The 19,625-nt window shown below is 44.9% G+C and overlaps 1 protein-coding gene across 1 annotated transcript in view; it reads right to left on the reverse strand.

Annotated features, from left to right (window-relative positions):
* The window catches only part of TDRD9 (tudor domain containing 9), a 2,107,755-nt gene extending 2,106,880 nt beyond the window's left edge, over positions 1–875 (reverse strand). The window contains exon 1 of the mRNA XM_069207577.1: positions 549–875. Coding sequence (XP_069063678.1) covers positions 549–724 — 176 coding nt within the window. The 5' untranslated portion in view covers positions 725–875. The remainder of the gene's footprint in view (positions 1–548) is intronic.
* Between the last annotated feature and the right edge of the window lie 18,750 nt (positions 876–19,625).

The raw sequence follows: 19,625 nt of genomic DNA on the forward strand, positions 1-19,625 counted from the left end.
TCAGTCACCCCTCGGAACTGCCCGAAATACTGCCTCTTTTTACTCAACACGTTGGAAAAACAGCTTCCGGCTTATTGACAAAGTACACCGCAGTTTTGAGTTTAATAACATTTCGGGTGGATTGCTCCGTCTACCAACTGTACTCTACTGCACTCAACGGGCTCTCATGCCAACATTTTATAAGGGGAATGGTGGGCGGGGGAGATTAGGAGTTTAGGAAAATAGCCGGGAGAATGTATTTCTTCCAATGACTTCTACTGAACCATAAGCAATTTCGGTAAGGAGACATCGAAAATAAAGCAATTTTTTGCTTCAAAAATAGGGAGTCTATAGCCTCCTGCCTGAATCGGATCTATTGGCATGTATGTATGAGAACCCTCATGAAGTCTATTTTCTGGCAACCACGGCCCTCCCGCAGCTGAAAAGGAGACACTTGTACCAGCAGCACCCAGCCATTATAACTCATGTTGGACCTTGGCAGTCAAGCGCCACACCCTCACACTTTCTGTGGCTTCACACACCATACTATAACTCTGCGTCGTACTTACTCGCTTTGTAAAGGGCTGGTAGTCTTCTCGCTATCATACGGAGAGGACCGTCCGGAAACCGCAGCCTCCTCCTCCTTTTTAACCACGGGGAAGGTTCCAAGGAGCTGCACGTTTGAGACGCTCTTCCCGATGGTAAACCAGTCATTGATCTGCTCTAAGGTCAGCTTCTTCAACATGATGCTTTAGGTTGAGTAAGAGGCCTGCAATGCGCGTCTCCAGGATGGGCCTGGTAGCGAAACAGCCCTTGGACACACGGGTGGCGAGAAAGCGCTTGTCCGTGTGAAAAGCCTGGCTGACGACACGGACTATTCGGCAGGGAAAAGTTGGGCGCACGTGAAGATCAGGGCGCGGATCTGGCTCCGCAGGGGCTAGCTGAGGGTGTGCGCGAAGAACGTCAGTGGGTGGAGCCTGAGCAGCGACGCAGCGGAACAGAGCTACGAGCGGGACAAGCGCGAAGTAGTGATTACGATGTGAATGTGGCCTACACCCTGCGGCTTGTGGACTGTGTACGCTGCAGTTTGGGCTGTGGAGGAGTGCCCTTTTGAGGTTTATCCACAATCAGCCGTTGAAGTGTTTACATAAAAGTATGAGAACTCCTTGATCCTGGGTGCAGTGGGGGATAAGTCAGTCAGCTGGAGAGCGAGGTCAGAGACCTTGAGGAAAAGTCAAAATAGTTTTCAGTTGTTTTGTTTGGCTTTCACCTTTAGGTAAATACGTATAACATATGAGCACAACCATGTCTAAAAGTAACAGTATAATTAGCAAAGACAGTATGTCTCGATTTTGAAAGAATTAGAGCTATTAGCGTTGTAAATAGACCATTTATTTTACCCATAGGTTATAGAGTGGAGTGGATGTGTTTGAAGTGGAGTTATGTGCCCAGGTCAAACATGATTACTTTAGAAGCCATCCCAGAGCCACTGGATGATCATCCAACGACCTTAGAGGTCATTTTCACATCATCAGACATCATCAAGCTCTTGAAGTCATCAGCAGAGTTCAGAAACTCTGCCTGATGATTTCAGGATGATTTACAAATGAGTCTGTGATTACTTCTCAAGGTGTGATTGTTCCTGATGACGTCAGGATGTTTCGTGGATTACTGCTGAGCAGTACCATTTTTGCAATTAAAGTTAAATGATTTGTGATGGTTTTACAATGATTTGCTACTTCTGTCACATGTATACACCACAGTTTTTGTCAGGAATGTAAAGCTATAGCGGATTTCTGGATTATTTGTAGATTATTTTCACAAGCTCTTTATTATATATATGCTATTTCTATTATTCAAAAACAATGATTAAACATCATTGTTATTGAAAAAGGAGCATACATGATCAATGCCGCATTTCTATACTTCTAAACCAATTATGATCAAACTCACAAACAAAATCCAAAAGACAGCGCTTCTCTCTCCCTTTGAATCATTGTGAAGACATAAAGTAGTTTTTAAGAAATTGTTACATTTATTTTTGATGGACTTTCGATATCTCATCTGAAATTGTTGTTTAGGTCGTGACTGCTCTCTGCAGCATGTTTTCATTACCAGCATGCACGGGTGGTCTATTAAACAGACACTGAAGCCAACCAAACAACTGAATTAATGTATCCTAGATTCAAATTAAGCTAGTTCTTGATGAATGGACTTGACAATTGTTTTCAAGACCTCCATTTACGGCCTGGCAGATAAGCAGATGAGAGAGGAAGGAGCACACTAATGTAGTAAAACGATATGTTCCAAAATCTTTTAGTGACCTGATACAACACTATGAGCCTGAGAGACTTATTGTCAAGATATGCACAATACCTGACATCATATTGCATCATGACTAATGGGTTTTGTGAAGTGATTTCTGAGATTGCTTTGAATTTTAGTCCATATACGAAACTACATGTCCCAGAATGCAACATACTCTTGGCTAACAGCCAGGGGACGGGTGGAACTTGATATGGATCACTTTCTTTGTATTCTTCTTTTCCCGGTTTTGAGTTTCCCTTTTTCCTGCACCAGACTGAAAGCTGAGTGCACGGCGCCACCTCTATTTACCCTATACATCCTATCACAGTGAAGAAACGCAAATGTTGCGTTTGAAGCATCATATACGCACTTCCGGACGCGCCGGAAGTCCTATCATACGCAGCACCATGCAGCATGCACGTAGAAGCTATGGTGTTGGAGAGCAAAATCATCTGAAAAGAGGCATGCATGGCGCTTCCTATGTATTTGCTGTTATTTCCAGGCAGTTCAAACCATGTGTTTCCATTGCTCAATTTTTGCAGCCGCTTTGGAAATAGTTTATTCCTTTTCTAGAGATCCGATGAAGTTGCATCCCTATGGCTGTACATGCTCGGCTGAAACGCACGCTTTAAAGTGCACCTGTGTACTTTCAGCATTAGGTTCCAGCAGCCTGTAATTTGAAAACTTTTGCAGTGGAGCGTGAGCAGGAGCTCGGGAACGTACGTGTGTACATGGCACAGATCTGGTTAGTAGACCATTGTGTGTGTGTTTTTTTTTCTTTCTAAAGCAAAGGCTGTTTTCCAAAACTTGATTTTCTTTTTAACAGAGAGTACTTTAATGTGGTATACCTCGATCACATAATGTGCTTGCCTCGATGTGCATGCTAGCATTTTGCCGCAATACTGTTATAGAGCTTTAGGAATGGATTTGTAATTGAATAAAATTAATTTTAAGATAACACGTTTTCTGTGATATTGTAAGTATGTTTCGAGTGGTGGGTTTTAGTATTTTTAAATGGCTTACCATAAAATAAATAAACACTCTCCGAGGCCTATTTAAAACTGATTTATCCACAGTTCTGGGGGTTTTATAAGTGGTGTAGGTGCATCGATTTAATTATGTGTTTGTCTAAAGTTCTTCTTCAGTTGAAACTGCAAAAGTGAAATACATGGGGTTGCTGTGCACTCTACATTGAAAGCATAAAAACACTTTCCAAACTCTGTTATTAGGGGAAAAAAAGTTCCAGTATCAGACCACGGTTTGTCCCAATTATAAATGGCCCATCGGGCCTTTCTTTGTCTTTACGATGCATCACTTGCAGATCGATGATAATAATGTGAGGAGAAGAAAACGCAGTGTCAACCCAGTATAAGCATCCAATTGGCATTGTTCACAACTGATATCCTAGGATCAATACTGATGTACTCTAAATAGGATACCAAATCGCAATCAGAGCTTGTTTGAAAAGTACAATAACTATAAGTAACAGATATGTAAATAGTTAATTTAAAGTGAAGACACACAAATGCCAGAAGGTGATAGCACCTTTTATGGATGAGTTATAACCCCATATATCTTCCTACCTACATAGTACTAAGGCCCGTTTTCTCCAGTGGGGCTTAGTTTCAGTTGGCTCGAGGACCTTCAAGAAAGTTCCTGTTGTGAGATCTATTAAGCAGAACAGAGATGTAGCAATCTTGCTAGGACACACACTGGATGCAGTTCCAAAGACTGTTTTTAGGTTGAGTAAAAGGTGTGATTCAAAATAGAAGTCCCCCATCAAGTAGTAGCCAACCATCTAATAGTCTTTAGGTTTTCTTGAGTGTGCGGCATGATGCGGGATGATGAATGGATTTTCATTTTCTCTGGTGTTTAGACTTTGCATGGGGATGGATAGAAGAGAATGGGTCTGTTCCCTTGAAAGGTACCTTTATCGGTATATTGGGATCTACTGGTCTTGGACAAAAAGTTTTGATGGCAGGGGAACCCTCGGCAAGAAATCTTAACACCATTTGCCACTGGCTATTGGCCAGATCAGAATTAGACATTACCGTGGCTTCAACCTACAGTATTTCTTGAACTGGAAGGGATGAAAGAATAGTTCAGAATCAGGTCGACATCTTCCAACCACTTGAGCTGGATTATTTGCCATGGTTCTGAAGACGGACAGCCTCTTTGACCCCTGGGTCTGAAGCATGGTGGAAACGGGTAACCTGCAGGCATGCGATGCGTCAGAGGTGATACAGGCTAACCTTTCTCTATGAAGGCAATGGAGCAGTTTCTCAAACCAGGTGATGTTCTTGCTTTCTCCACAGCAGTTGAGCTGACCTTGAGGCTCCTGGACAGACTCTGTCCTGCATTTTTTCCTCCCACAGGTCCTTTCAGTCAGCTGAAGACTTTCCTTGGAGAACTGATAACTTCTTGTGTGAGACACAATCCCACTACTTGACAGTACTGTGACAGGTTGGTAAGTTCTTCCTTTTTTTTCCTCCAGGTCGCAACAGCAAGGCTACTTTGCAGGTTACCCAGATTTAGGCTGGCTTTAGAGGGAAAAGTGGCAACCACACAGGGGTTCCACTCCTGGACCTTTGTTCTTAAAGAAGATGCCCAAAAATGTGTTTTAACTGCCTGAATATTTTCCACAGTTTTATGGGGGGATTTTAGAAGCTCATTTAGCATAAGCAACACCAAGCTGCATGTCCTGCAGCTCATCAAATTAACAAGCATTGATTAAATGTGATACTCCCTGAAATCACATCCTTCCTGCTGCACACTCACACAAGCTCCCCCTGCCTTCATACAGGCACCCACTGCACTCAGGCACACAGGTACACATTCAAGCACCCCTTGCACTCATCCCTTTGCAGCCACCCTTTCACTTAGTCCAATGCACTTGCTCAAGTAACCCCCTGCACTCACATACACACAACCTGCACTAACATCCTACAGGCGTCACAAGGCTGACCCTGTGCACTTGCCAACTACAGACATCCACATCAGGCATTTAAGTGCACCCCCCCATAGTCATTGTCTTATTCATCCCCTGCACCCCCACAGGAACCCTCTTGCACTCATAGCCTGCATAAACTGATATCCCTATCCTTGCAGACAAACAGGCTTATCGCTCACCCGACAAGTGAACCTCTCCTGCTCTCGCACATTGGCATGCCCTATGCTCAACCCCTGCCCGCCACTCCCCTACTCTCCCTTTTCCTCCTTACAGACATCCCCTGTACTGACCTCCAATGGCATCCCCCTGTACTTACCCTCAGAACATGCATGCATCCTTTGCTCCAACCCCCCCCCACACACACACACTCCCAAGACTTCCACTGCACACACCCTGAACTCTGGCACCACCTGCAATGACTCTTTAAAGGCAGCCCCTGAACAAACTTTCATCAGGCATCTCCTGCATGCACCCTTTACAAGCACCAGTGCATTCACAACCTGCACTCACACAGGAACCCCCTTACACTCACACTCACACACTCTCTCTATCTCTCTCTCTCCCTCCTTCCCTCCCTCCCTCTCTCTCTCTCTCCCCCTTCCCTCACTCTCTCTCTTACCCCCTCCTTCCTTCCCTCCCTCTCTTTCTCTCTCTCTCTCTTCCCCCCTCTGATAATGAACAAAATGGCGGTTTGGTGAATTAAAATATTTGCAGAGGATTACATAATTTGAAACCAGTTTATGGGTCACAAGCATTACATTTAGGTAGAGTGGTTTATTTAAGTCACCAGAGCTTCATGTATGTTAAATTTTTTATGATTTTTCAAGGCCTGATACTCTTGAGACCCTTCTTTTTCTGAAGCCTAAACTAGATCTGCTAGAAAGTAAAAACAGACTATTCAACAACGTTTACTATAATAGCAGTACTAAAATACAAGCATTGGCAAAGCCTGTAGGTCTCGCCTATGCAAGAGGTATTGGCTTTATGAATGTGTTTTAACCATGTTGTGCACCAGCGTGGCTGCTGTTCAGCATGGCTAGAAGAGTGGCATAGAGTGAAATAGAGAAGACTAGAGTATTGTGGAGTGGCAGTGAGTGCCGTGCATTGGAGTGGCATTGAGTAGAGTGGACTGGTGTAGAGTGCATTGGCGTAGAGTGTTGTAGAGAATATTGTTGTAGACTGCAATGAAATTGAATTCAGTGGCTTACAATGCAGCGTCATAGAGTGGAGGATTCTGTGAATAAGATTTTGGCAAGGGAATGGCTGAACTCAAGCTGGCCGGCCTAAAACAAATACAGCCAGCAAATGGAAAGCAAGCAAATGTGAGTTACAAACCACAGAACCAGTGGCAAGCAATGGGCAGAATGCATTCAAGGTCAACTTTCTGAATGTCCCAAGATGTATTCAGCAGACCAGACAGCAGCTGTCTGGTTGGCTGCATCCTCAAACCGTGTATACATGTTTGCAGGCACAAGATGAAACAAGCTGCTACGCAATTATTTATGAACACAGCAGTCTTGTTAGGTGAGGGAAAACCCCTCAAAAGCTAGTCAGACTGCAAAATTACTTTTTTTGTTGAGGAACCACATAATGTCTGCCCAATTTAGCACTCTACTAACTGTTGGTCACATAAGGTCAGCAGACGACTCTGTTGTCAAGCCAGACATAAAATGGAATCATGCTTAACTGTATGATTCACACCAAACTCATAAGTTGCCAGATGATGTCACAATGCAAGTAGATTTTATAGTTCTATTTTGGTAACTTACCATTCTGGTATTTGTATGTTTGCTTTTACCATTATACTTGTAGGAAAGCAAGCATCAACTATCTTTCACCTAGGTACCTCTTCATACTAAGTACCCTGGTCTAATGTATGCTAATGAAGTTATTACTAAGCCATTCTTCCAAATGTGTCATTGTTTAATACAAGAAAAAAAACTTAGGGCCTGATTTAAGGAAAGTGATGCTGCACCCAGTGCAGCCCCCCACCCCTCCAATGCCACCATGTGTGTGCCGTATCTAAGATACTGCACACCATGGCGGTAGTTAGGGAACCAGTGTCAACATTTTTGACACTAGTTCAGAACTTTGTACGATTAGCCTAAAAAATGTTGATGCTAATCCTGCAAACCTCCCAGAGGCCCATTGTAAATAATGGTGTGGCTCCTTTTAATGCCTGCTCTGAGTCGGTGTTAAAAGTGCTGAAAAAAAGTGACGGAAAGAAATCTCTTAGATTTCTTTGCGCCATTTTTTCGGCCCCCCAAGTGGGGGAACACCCCTTTTGCATACATTATGCCTGGTGCAGGCATAATGTAGCGCAAAGGGTCACAAAGTGGTGGAATGCATGCATTGCACTACTTTGTAAATTTGGTGCATCGATTTTGGCCTCGTTGGGACACATAAGCATTAAAAAATGATGCTACTGTTGTGCTAAGAGGCGCTAAGGGCTCTTAAATCTTCCCTGTACTTTCTAAGAAGTTGCTCTTTCAAACATAAGGAACCAATATGCATTAACTTGCAGGTGTTATTTTGAAAGTCCTGGCGTGCTCAGGAAAGGTTCAGGATTTGGAAACATACTTCAGTTGGCTGAGTTCGACTTTTGTTTCACCATCTAAAAATGTGCAACTACGTCTATGTGACTGGGCTAAGTAATAAAGCCCCAGAGTGGTTCTTAATTGTTGCACAGGAATGCTTCACTGTACCAATCACCACTCGAAGCTGATGAATTAGGCAGGTGCTGTCATTGCTCGTCTGCTTGTATCTCCATGCGTGATGCTTCAACACCCTCACTTCTTTGGTATAGTTTGCCACCACCAATAACTATTCAACCCTGTGACCTACTGTCGCGGTTTTCAATGGTCTTACCGTCGCAGCTGAGAGGTGTAGGGGAACGGTCCTTGTTCCAACGGGTTCTGCTCTGGCCGAGGTAGGGGCGACCCCTTCCGGTAGCCACGGTGCTGTTTGGTATGAGCGAACCACTACAGTCCGTACCCTCCAGAAGGAGTCCCAGAGGAAAAACCCCAGTAGGGTAAAAAACCTCCACAGGAACTCCCTGAAACGAAAAGGAGGACACCAGGGTATTAGGACCGTAGATCAGGAAGGCAGGAAAACAAGGCAGATCAGGAACAGACAAGATTCGCAGAAGGAAATCAAATAGGAGCGTGACTACCACCAAGAAGTGTTGCAACGCAATGGACAAGCAGTTGGAATCCCCTTATATACCCCTGGACAGGAAATAGAAAACAGGAAGTAGAACACCACCATCTTGGATTGGGAAAAAGAAAACAATAAAGAATTAGGTATATGTGTTTAACAATGCATGCTGGGCAGAGAGGAAGTGGTAAGCATGCTGGGAAGAGAAAAAGGCGAGTATAAAGAACCCCAAGTGTAAGGGTTCGGTTTGTCCTAGGAACATCGGTAAGTGGTGGGCAGGAATGACATGCAGGAAAAATAAATGTTAAGCGCATGATGCGCTGTGTGCGGCCATGCCTGAAACCCCCTCGGGGTTTCAGGCTCTGCTGCGTCTGCCTTTATGGCAGAATTTGAAAGAAGGGAGGCGGCGAGCGCCGCGGCCCCCAGACCGGCTCCCTGGAGCCTCCATGGCTCTCGCCGGAGCCGCGGCAACCCCCGCGACCTGGGCGTCCGCCGCGGCGTCTACCGCGACCCGGGCGCCGGCCGCGGCAGAATTAACGTGCCGCGGCAACCTGAGCCCGCGGCTGCGGCGAGCGCCGCAGCATGACAGTATGCCCCCCCCCCGAGGCCCCGGGTTTGTGAGGGAAGAGCCGAAAAAAGCGGCGGATCAAAAGAGGAGCATGGACTGAAGAGGCATCCTCCCAGGAACACTCACTCAAAGGGTAACCCTTCCAATGAATAAGGTATTGGAGGTGACCATGGAAAAACCGAGAGTCACAGACTTCCTGCACTTCATACTCAGGCACATTGTCAACCAACAGAGGAGGGGGACAGGGCAACTGCCTATGAAAAAGATCAGGACGGTAAGGTTTCAGTTGTGAGACATGGAATACTGGGTGGATCTTCCATGTCCGGGGTAGGCGAAGACGCATAGACACTGGGTTGATTTTCTTGAGAATGAGAAAGGGACCATAAAAGCGGGGTTTGAATTTGTTTTGGGTGAGTCGGAGAGGTAAGAATCTAGAGGAGAGCCAGACCTTATCATGGACCTGATATAGAGGAGCCGCACAGCGTCTCCTATCTGCTATCTTCTTCATGCGGGACTTGGTGGACACAAGGTTGGAATGGATAATTCGTTGTATACCCCGTAGCTGTCGAACGAAGGAGGAGATGGCGGGAAGATTGGAGTTGTCTCTCAGGGGAGTTGGGAAGGCCCTGGGATGGAAACCATAAGAGCCATAGAAAGAAGAGACTTTAGAGGCACTGTGTAGAGAGTTATTATAGGAAAATTCTGCAAGCGGTAAGTAGGAAGCCCAATTACTTTGTGTAGCGTTACAGAAGCTACGTAAGTACTGTTCGAGACCCTGATTGAGTCGTTCCGTTTGTCCATTGGTTTGAGGGTTTGAGTAATGAAACTGGTTCTCTGGGCAAAGTCTACTATGAACTGTCAGTAGAAGTTGGCTAGTCCCAGAAAACATTGAGTCTCCTTGATGGAAGAAGGAGATGGCCAATTCAATATAGCCTGTACCTTGTCTGAGTCCATGGCAACTCCGGTTTGGTCTATACAGTATCCCAAGTATTTTACTTCTATCTGATCAAACTCGCATTTTTCAGGCTTACAGAACAAATGATGTTGTCGGAGTCTCTCTAAGACTTGGCGAACGTGCTTGGAATGTTCCTCTGGATGAACCGAATAAATTAGGATATCGTCAAGATACACTACCACTGTTTGTTGCAAAAGATCAGAAAAGATAGAATCCATGAATCTTTGAAAGATGGACGGGGCATTAGTGTGTCCGAAGGGCATTACTCTATATTCGTAGTGACCAAAAGGTGTTGTAAAGGCGGTCTTCCACTCATCACCTTCTCTGATTCTTAGTAGATGATAGGCTCCTCGGAGATCCAGTTTGGTGAATCTCTTGGCTCCTCTGACTGCTTCTAAGATGTCCTTGATGAGGGGTAACGGATACCGGTCTTTGATAGTGATCCTGTTTAACCCTCTGAAATCGATACAGGGACGCAGATCTTTGGTTTTCTTTGGTACAAAGAAAAGAGGAGCCCCAGCGGGTGAAGAGGAGGGAGTTATCAACCCACTTTGTAGATTCTCATCTAGGTACTCCTTTAAAACTTGTTTCTCTGGTTCTGTGAGGGAGTACATCCGCCCAAAAGGAACTACGGTGTCTGGTTCTAAAGGAATGGCACAGTCGTATTCTCTGTGGGGTGGCAATTCAGGTCTTTCTGGCTTCTGGAATACATCGATATAGTCCTGATAATGTCTGGGAACTCCCTGTAGGACATTAATGGATCCTCCCACCTGGGAAGGTGCTGTTGAGAGACTTTTTGGGGACCAGTAATCCCCGGCCGGATAGCAGTGGTGTTGACAAAAATGGGAGGATAACGAAATGGTTTTTGTTTCCCAGTTGATGTAAGGATTGTGCCGTGTAAGCCATGGAATTCCCAGGATCATGACATGGTGTGGCGATGAGATTAAGTCAAACAAGAGAATTTCCTGATGTTTACCAAACTGTAAACAGAAGGTAGGGGTGGTGTATTGTACAGGTCCAGAGGCCAAGAGTGACCCATCAACGGTATGTACCTGTTCTGGTACTTCTTTGGGTATTTGTGTTATCTGTCGTTCTTTGGCCCAGGTTTCATCTAAATAGAGGCCACTGGCTCCGCAGTCCAATAAGGCCAAAGTTCTTGCTTCGCAGCCATCAGTTAAATGGAGGGTAACTGGTAAGAGAAAAAGAGCAGTTCCTTCCTCCCTGGAAGAGCAAATAGAAGGTATATCACGATATCCCGTCCTCACCCTTCTTATTGGGGACGGGAGTTGGCGTTTCCCAAGGGCTTGGTTGGACGAATGGGGCAGGCACGAATTAGGTGACCAGCTGCACCACAATATAGGCAAAGCCCCTTCCTTCGTCTATGTTCCCTTTCACTGGCGGATAGAGGCCCGCGAGCTGTGTCAATCTGCATGGGCTCTTCCTCGGTATTCCCTTTGGATTCAGGACGGACTTCCTCGGTACGATGGGCGAAGGGACGAGATGGTACTGAGTGAGAAGGCAAACGACTCTTCTTTTTCTCCATTCTTCGTTCATTCAACCGATATTCTATCGTTAGTGCCTGGTCCATCAATCCTTTGAGGTTTTCTATCCTGGCAGAATGTACTAGTTCATCTTTGATGTCCTCTCTGAGACCTCTACGGAAGAGTGTCACTAAGGTACGTTCCACCCAGGTTGTTTCTGCAGCTAATTGTCTGAAACGGGTGATGTATTGTAATACATCTTGACTCCCTTGTTGGACTTCGCAAAGAGCCTCTTCTGCTGACGCCTCGAGTCCAGGGCGTTCAAACATCTGTTTAAAAGTAGTGATAAAGGTGGAATAATTAGATAGACAGGGATCGTTTCTGGTTATTAGAGGTGTGGCCCAGGCCAAGGCTGGTCCTGATAAGGCACTAATCAAATACCCCACCTTGGTCTTATCTTGTACAAATTGCGAGGGGCGAAAGGCAAAGTACACCGTCAAGGCATCCAGGAATTCTTTTAATGTGGTGGGATCCCCGGAAAATCGAGGTGTAGAGGCGGCTACTGCAGGGACATCTGTGGTCCTGGAGGCAAAGGCTTGTCGATAAACAGTATTCTCAGTACGTAATTGCTGGAGTTCTTGAGCCTGTTGTTGTATCGTCGCCAGTAGGTCCTGGTTAGTAGGTTCCGTGTTTGCCACTGGGTTATCCATAGTTCCGGACTGCAACTGGAATTTTTGGCGTTGCAATCTGTCGCGGTTTTCAATGGTCTTACCGTCACAGCTGAGAGGTGTAGGGGAACGGTCCTTGTTCCGACGGGTTCTGCTCTGGACGAGGCAGGGGCGACCCCTTCCGGTAGCCACGGTGCTGTTTGGTATGAGCGAACCACTACAGTCCGTGCCCTCCAGAAGGAGTCCCAGAGGAAAAACCCCAGTAGGGTAAAAAACCTCCACAGGAACTCCCTGAAACGAAAAGGAGGACACCAGGGTATTAGGACCGTAGATCAGGAAGGCAGGAAAACAAGGCAGATCAGGAACAGACAAGATTTGCAGAAGGAAATCAAATAGGAGCGTGACTACCACCAAGAAGTGTTGCAACGCAATGGACAAGCAGTTGGAATCCCCTTATATACCCCTGGACAGGAAATAGAAAACAGGAAGTAGAACACCACCATCTTGGATTGGGAAAAAGAAAACAATAAAGAATTAGGTATGTGTGTTTAACAATGCATGCTGGGCAGAGAGGAAGTGGTAAGCATGTTGGGAAGAGAAAAAGGCGAGTATAAAGAACCCCAAGTGTAAGAGTTTGGTTTGTCCTAGGAACATCGGTAAGTGGTGGGCAGGAATGACATGCAGGAAAAATAAATGTTAAGCGCATGATGCGCTGTGTGCGGCCATGCCTGAAACCCCCTCGGGGTTTCAGGCTCTGCCGCGTCTGCCTTTATGGCAGAATTTGAAAGAAGGGAGGCGGCGAGCGCCGCGGCCCCCAGACCGGCTCCCTGGAGCCTCCATGGCTCTCGCCGGAGCCGCGGCAACCCCCGCGACCTGGGCGTCCGCCGCGGCGTCTACCGCGACCCGGGCGCCGGCTGCGGCAGAATTAACGTGCAGCACCGCGGCAACCTGAGCCCGCGGCGAGCGCCGCGGCATGACACCTATCCTACAGTGAACTTCTACATCTACAATTAAATTGGATGCAAATCATCATCTCCCAGATGTGTTTGCAGACAGTGAGTGTGGCAATCCTAAGGTAAGATGAGGATAAATAAGTGTATTAAACAAAGTATTGCATGGCATCTAGACTCTACCACTATCATATTATTCATGAGTACCATGACACATTTTTTTGAACCATAAAAAAGTATTTTTTGAATACCTAAATCATGTTGGTCTCACAAACACTTTAAGCCTATGCAGTCTGTTGTGTGATGGGCTTATAAAAGCTCTGTTCCACTATTGTAATTTATAATATATTTAGGGCCTGATTCTAACTTTGGAGGACGGTGTTAAACCGTCCCAAAAGTGGCGGATATACCACCTACCGTATTACGAGTTCCATAGGATATAATGGACTCGTAATACGGTAGGTGGTATATCCGCCACTTTTGGGACGGTTTAACACCGTCCTCCAAAGTTAGAATCAGGCCCTTAGTGTGTTAATTTTCCGAGACTAAATACACAACTAAAATATCACTTTAGAAATATGAATTCATGGAGACATTGTGGTGAAGTGGGTTTGCAACTAATTCCATAGTAATCAAGGCCCATCCTGAATTAATTAGAAAATCAGCATAGAGCAATCCACTATCATCGTGCAGTTGTCCTGGAATCATCCTAGAGTATTTCCCATTCATTCTGAAGTTGTCACGAAATCATCTTGGAGTAATCTATGCTCATCATAAAGTTGTCATGTGATCATCCTGGAGTAATTTACTTTGATCCTGAAGTTGTCAATTAGTATTCCTTGAGTAGTTAAAGATCATCACACACTTTCAATTAAAATAATCAGATCATCATCCTAGAGTAGTTTCTCTGATGACTCTAGAGTCATCTCATTTAAATATTTCGCCCTATACACGTACTTCAGGATGATTTAGGTTGACTCCAGCAGATAATTACAGGAATAGCCCAGTCAGAGTCATCAGATGACTTCAGAATGACTCCAGGAAGATCTTAATTTTTGACTTGTGTGGGTTGGATTGTAATTTTTGTGGAATTGTGTGGCGTGGAATTGTGAACAGTGGATTTGTGGAGTGGAATCAAAAAAATTCCAGCTTTTGTGACAGGAATTTTCAATTCTATTAAGGACACGGAGGCGAGGATTATGCTTATCTCTTTCTTTACTGCAACACACAGCAGCCAATAAAATGCAGTAACAGACAAAACTACATTTCCCACAATCTCAGAGCCACACAATGACCCTCTAATCAGGCTCTAGTTTCGAAAATATAGCACAAAGCAAGCAAAGTCCGTCCTCTTTCTTTGCACGTCCATGGCAAGAGAACATAATAATAAACCAATCTCCATGAAAACTGAGTCCAAACAACGATATCTTTCCGATCGGTGCAGGAACTAATCATCCTCCTCCAAAATTTGTGGAAGACTGCCCCATCATGTCCATCAAGTCATTTTTTCATCTACAAAGAAGAATAAGAAAGCGGTAACTTCTTAACTTATCATTCTATGTAATCAATACAGGGTGGGACAACATACATTGCAAATCAATATAAAGATAACATCTGTCACATATTTCAAATACCCCGGGTGGGATAATCCTCGCCTCCATGTCCTTAATAGAATTGAAAATTCTTGTTGCGAAAGCTAGAAAATGTTTGATTCTATGTCAGGACCGGAGGCTTTGGATTATGCTAGTTTAAAGCTTAGCGATCACATGAGAAGCAACATCAACAATCGGTTTATGATAGAACAATTTAAAAGTAGAAGCTAATGACCAGTCAGCTGCTGCCATAATATCTTCCAATTTAGATCCTGAATTGAAAGCTTTAGAAGCCATAGCCCCACGAACAGAATGAGCTCCAAATATGGAGACATCAGAGCCTGCTTCTTGCAATAACCATCAGACCCATCTCGCAAGAGTCGCAGAGGAAACAGGATCCAAAAACATTTTGCAAGGAGATTAATAATTGCCCACTTACATCCCTTCGTAATTCCCTAGTAACATCCTCATAAACTTTTAGACAGTTTACCACACACAATTTAGAATTATCCCTAAAAGCTGGATAACTGATACACTTGAAGTTTGACTTTGTACGTTTAGAAATGCAAAAAGATTCTCCCATAGGAGTAAAAACTCTACCTGTAATGTCCAGGGCTTTGACATCAGAAACTCTCCTACATGAAATTAGACAAAGTAACATAGTAAATTTTGCTGACAACTGTTTCCTTGAAAGACCCTCACTGGCCGGCCAAGCACCCAAAAATGTTAATATAATGTTGACATCCCAAAGAGAAGAATAGTTTGGAAGCGGAGGACGCCGCGCAATAACTTACAAATTAACGGGTGTTCACCCACTGGTTTGCCATCGATGTGAGGATGTTTGGCCGAGTTGGCTAATCTAAAATTATTCACCGTCCTGTAGGCTAGTCCTTAAGCTGCAATATGTGACAAAAAGTTTGCTATCATTTGCACCTTTGCACTGAGACCCTCAAGGGATCGACACCCCTTTGACTGCACCAATCCAACCATCTCCTCCAGGCGGAGGCATATACAGGGAGTGCAGAATTATTAGGCAAGTTGTATTTTTGAGGATTAATTTTATTATTGAACAACAACCATGTTCTCAATGAACCCAAAAAACTCATTAATATCAAAGCTGAATATTTTTGGAAGTAGTTTTTAGTTTGTTTTTAGTTTTAGCTATGTTAGGGGGATATCTGTGTGTGCAGGTGACTATTACTGTGCATAATTATTAGGCAACTTAACAAAAAAAAATATATACCCATTTCAATTATTTATTATTACCAGTGAAACCAATATAACATCTCAACATTCACAAATATACATTTCTGACATTCAAAAACAAAACAAAAACAAATCAGTGACCAATATAGCCACCTTTCTTTGCAAGGACACTCAAAAGCCTGCCATCCATGGATTCTGTCAGTGTTTTGATCTGTTCACCATCAACATTGCGTGCAGCAGCAACCACAGCCTCCCAGACACTGTTCAGAGAGGTGTACTGTTTTCCCTCCTTGTAAATCTCACATTTGATGATGGACCACAGGTTCTCAATGGGGTTCAGATCAGGTGAACAAGGAGGCCATGTCATTAGATTTCCTTCTTTTATACCCTTTCTTGCCAGCCACGCTGTGGAGTACTTGGACGCGTGTGATGGAGCATTGTCCTGCATGAAAACCATGTTTTTCTTGAAGGATGCAGACTTCTTCCTGTACCACTGCTTGAAGAAGGTGTCTTCCAGGAACTGGCAGTAGGACTGGGAGTTGAGCTTGACTCCATCCTCAACCCGAAAAGGCCCCACAAGCTCATCTTTGATGATACCAGCCCAAACCAGTACTCCACCTCCACCTTGCTGGCGTCTGAGTCGGACTGGAGCTCTCTGCCCTTTACCAATCCAGCCACGGGCCCATCCATCTGGCCCATCAAGACTCACTCTCCTTTCATCAGTCCATAAAACCTTAGAAAAATCAGTCTTGAGATATTTCTTGGCCCAGTCTTGACGTTTCAGATTGTGTGTCTTGTTCAGTGGTGGTCGTCTTTCAGCCTTTCTTACCTTGGCCATGTCTCTGAGTATTGCACACCTTGTGCTTTTGGGCACTCCAGTGATGTTGCAGCTCTGAAATATGGCCAAACTGGTGGCAAGTGGCATCGTGGCAGCTGCACGCTTAACTTTTCTCAGTTCATGGGCAGTTATTTTACGCCTTGGTTTTTCCACACGCTTCTTGCGACCCTGTTGACTATTTTGAATGAAACGCTTGATTGTTCGATGATCACGCTTCAGAAGCTTTGCAATTTTAAGAGTGCTGCATCCCTCTGCAAGATATCTCACTATTTTTGACTTTTCTGAGCCTGTCAAGTCCTTCTTTTGACCCATTTTGCCAAAGGAAAGGAAGTTGCCTAATAATTATGCACACCTGATATAGGGTGTTGATGTCATTAGACCACACCCCTTCTCATTACAGAGATGCACATCACCTAATATGCTTAATTGGTAGTAGGCTTTCGAGCCTATACAGCTTGGAGTAAGACAACATGCATAAAGAGGATGATGTGGTCAAAATACTCATTTGCCTAATAATTCTGCACTCCCTGTAGTTTATGCGTACTAGGTCCCTAGGACTGTGAAAGGAAGAATCTAGTGTCTTCTGAAAAGTCAGAACCCTGAGAGGGTCCCCTGATATCCTCCAGACCATGAGCAGTAATTGATCGTACAGAACCAGAGGATGTGGACTCCCCATTGGATCCAATAACAGGTCCTCTGAAGGGAGGATTTAAGTTAGAGCAGCACAACAAAGTGTCAGCACTACTGGAAACCACAACTGCGCTTTCCAACATGGGGTTATCCGAACCAGTTCTGCTCTCTGAGGAATTCCCTGGGAGAGAACTCAATGGATCATGGAGAACAGGGGAAATGCATAGCGCAAACCCCCCCTCCAGTCTTGGAGAAAAGCGTCCGAGGGCATTCGGATCCGGTCTCCAACTTAAGAAAAGTGGAAGATGTTTATTCAGCCTGGAGGCAAACAGATCTATCATGCACGGACCTCAGAGTTGATTTAGGAATTGAAATATTCTGGGGTGAAGACGGCAATCGCTGGCATCCCTCAGATTTCTGGAGTTCCAGTTCGCGACTACATTCACTTTCCTCAGAATATATTCTGCCGAATTGGAAATCTGATTGGCTAGACAAAAATGGCAGAAGTCCTTGGCAATCTCTGCCAACATCCGGGACTGAGTCCCCCCCAGTTTGTTGATGTATCAAACCACTGAAATACTGTCCATTTTCAGGAGAAGACAACATTTCGATTTGGAAGGGGACAATGTCTTCACTGCAAAAGAACCCACCAGAATTTCTAAGCAATTGATGTGCAGTTGAAGCTCCTCTGGGGACCATTGTCCCCCCTTTTCTATCTGACCACATCTGTCTCCCCAGCCCCATCTGCTGGCATCTGATTCTATGGACACTTCCGGAACCGAGGCAAAAATCGCCTTGCCATTCCAAGCGTCCATATCATTCAGCCACCATTAAAGCTCCGTCCGGGCTTCTTGAGACAGAACAATCAGTTCTGAATATGTCAGACCCCTGCGAAGGTGAAGAATCTTCAACCTCTGAAGAGCACGATAATGTGAAGGCCCCGGAAATATGGCTCGAATAGGCGATGCTAAGAGGTCCACCAATCGGGCAAGTACCCTCAAGAAAATCGAATGAGCAGACAAAGCTTGCTTCAATTCCTTCTTTATAGCCAGTCTCTTGGTTAACGGAAGCTTCAACAGAGTTGAGACAGAGTCTATCCGGAAGCCCAAGAATTCTATATTCTGGACTGGTTGTAGTTGAGACTTCTCCACATTGATTATAAACTCTAGATCTTGCAGGAGTTGCATTATTCATGAAAGATGGAGATGAGCAAGACGCTCCTCCTAAGCCATGATGAGGATGTCGTCTAAATAAACTATCAGGCAAATCCTTTTTTCCCTTAACCATTGCATCACCGGTTGGCTTACTTTGGTGAAGCACTAGGGGGCCGAAGAAAGGCCGAAGGGAAGAGCGGAAAACTCGTAACATTGGTCTCTCCACAGAAATTGAAGAAATCTGTGATGGGGGCAAATATCGGAATGGTCAAATACGCATCTTTGAGGTCCAGACGGACCATCCAGTCTCTTTCCAGTAAGAGATCTCTGAGAAGATGGATGCCCTCCATCTTGAAGTGTCAGTAAACAACCCATGAGTTGAAATGTCTCAGGTTGAGAATTAAACGTGACCCCCCTCCCTTCTTCTGGACGAGGGTGAGAAGCGACAATCGCGCCTTTTTGGAGAAGGGTCTCTTTTTTTTTCATCTATGAAAACTGTCTCTTGATGGGAAAAACTGAGAGGAGGAGGGATCTCGGTTTGTTGGGGTTCTGAATAAAACTCTAGATGAAAACCTGAAATTGTGTCTAACACCCAAGCGCCTTGAGTAATCAAAAGCCAATTTTGAACAAATAGACTTGCTCTTCCCCCCAGAACAACATCCCTGGAAGATATGAGATTTACCTGTCTGAGTAGTGTTCTGACTGTAATATCCTCCTCTGTGAGGTCCTCTAGGATTGCGGCCTCTGTACCCATGACCTTTGGCTGGATAGAAGTTGGAATTGGGTTGGAAATTCAAATCTCCACGACTTCTCTGGTATGGGCGAGAGGTCTGGGAAGAGAAACGGCCCGACAAACGACCTCTGAAACACCCGGCCCTGTGAAAAAGGCCGCTGTTGAACACTTTTTTAATTGAAGTTTGGGCCTTGTCCAATGCTGAAAAGGTAGTGACGTATTTGGCCAGGTCCTTGATGAACCTGTCGCCAAACAAAGTGCCTTTAGCAGCCCGTCCAGCATCCGCTGAAGCCAATTCTGCAAGTTTTAGGTCAATGCGCAATAAAAACAACTTCCTGCATTCGGTGGACATCGAGCAGTTAGCGTTACCTAATGTCTCTTTGAGCCCATTCCAGCAAAATGTCTGGGTCAATGGGATCTTGCGAGTCTTTGGCCTGGACTGCCAGATGAAGAATTTT

Source organism: Pleurodeles waltl, chromosome 9 (assembly GCF_031143425.1).
Source record: "Pleurodeles waltl isolate 20211129_DDA chromosome 9, aPleWal1.hap1.20221129, whole genome shotgun sequence".
Lineage (NCBI taxonomy): Eukaryota > Metazoa > Chordata > Amphibia > Caudata > Salamandridae > Pleurodeles > Pleurodeles waltl.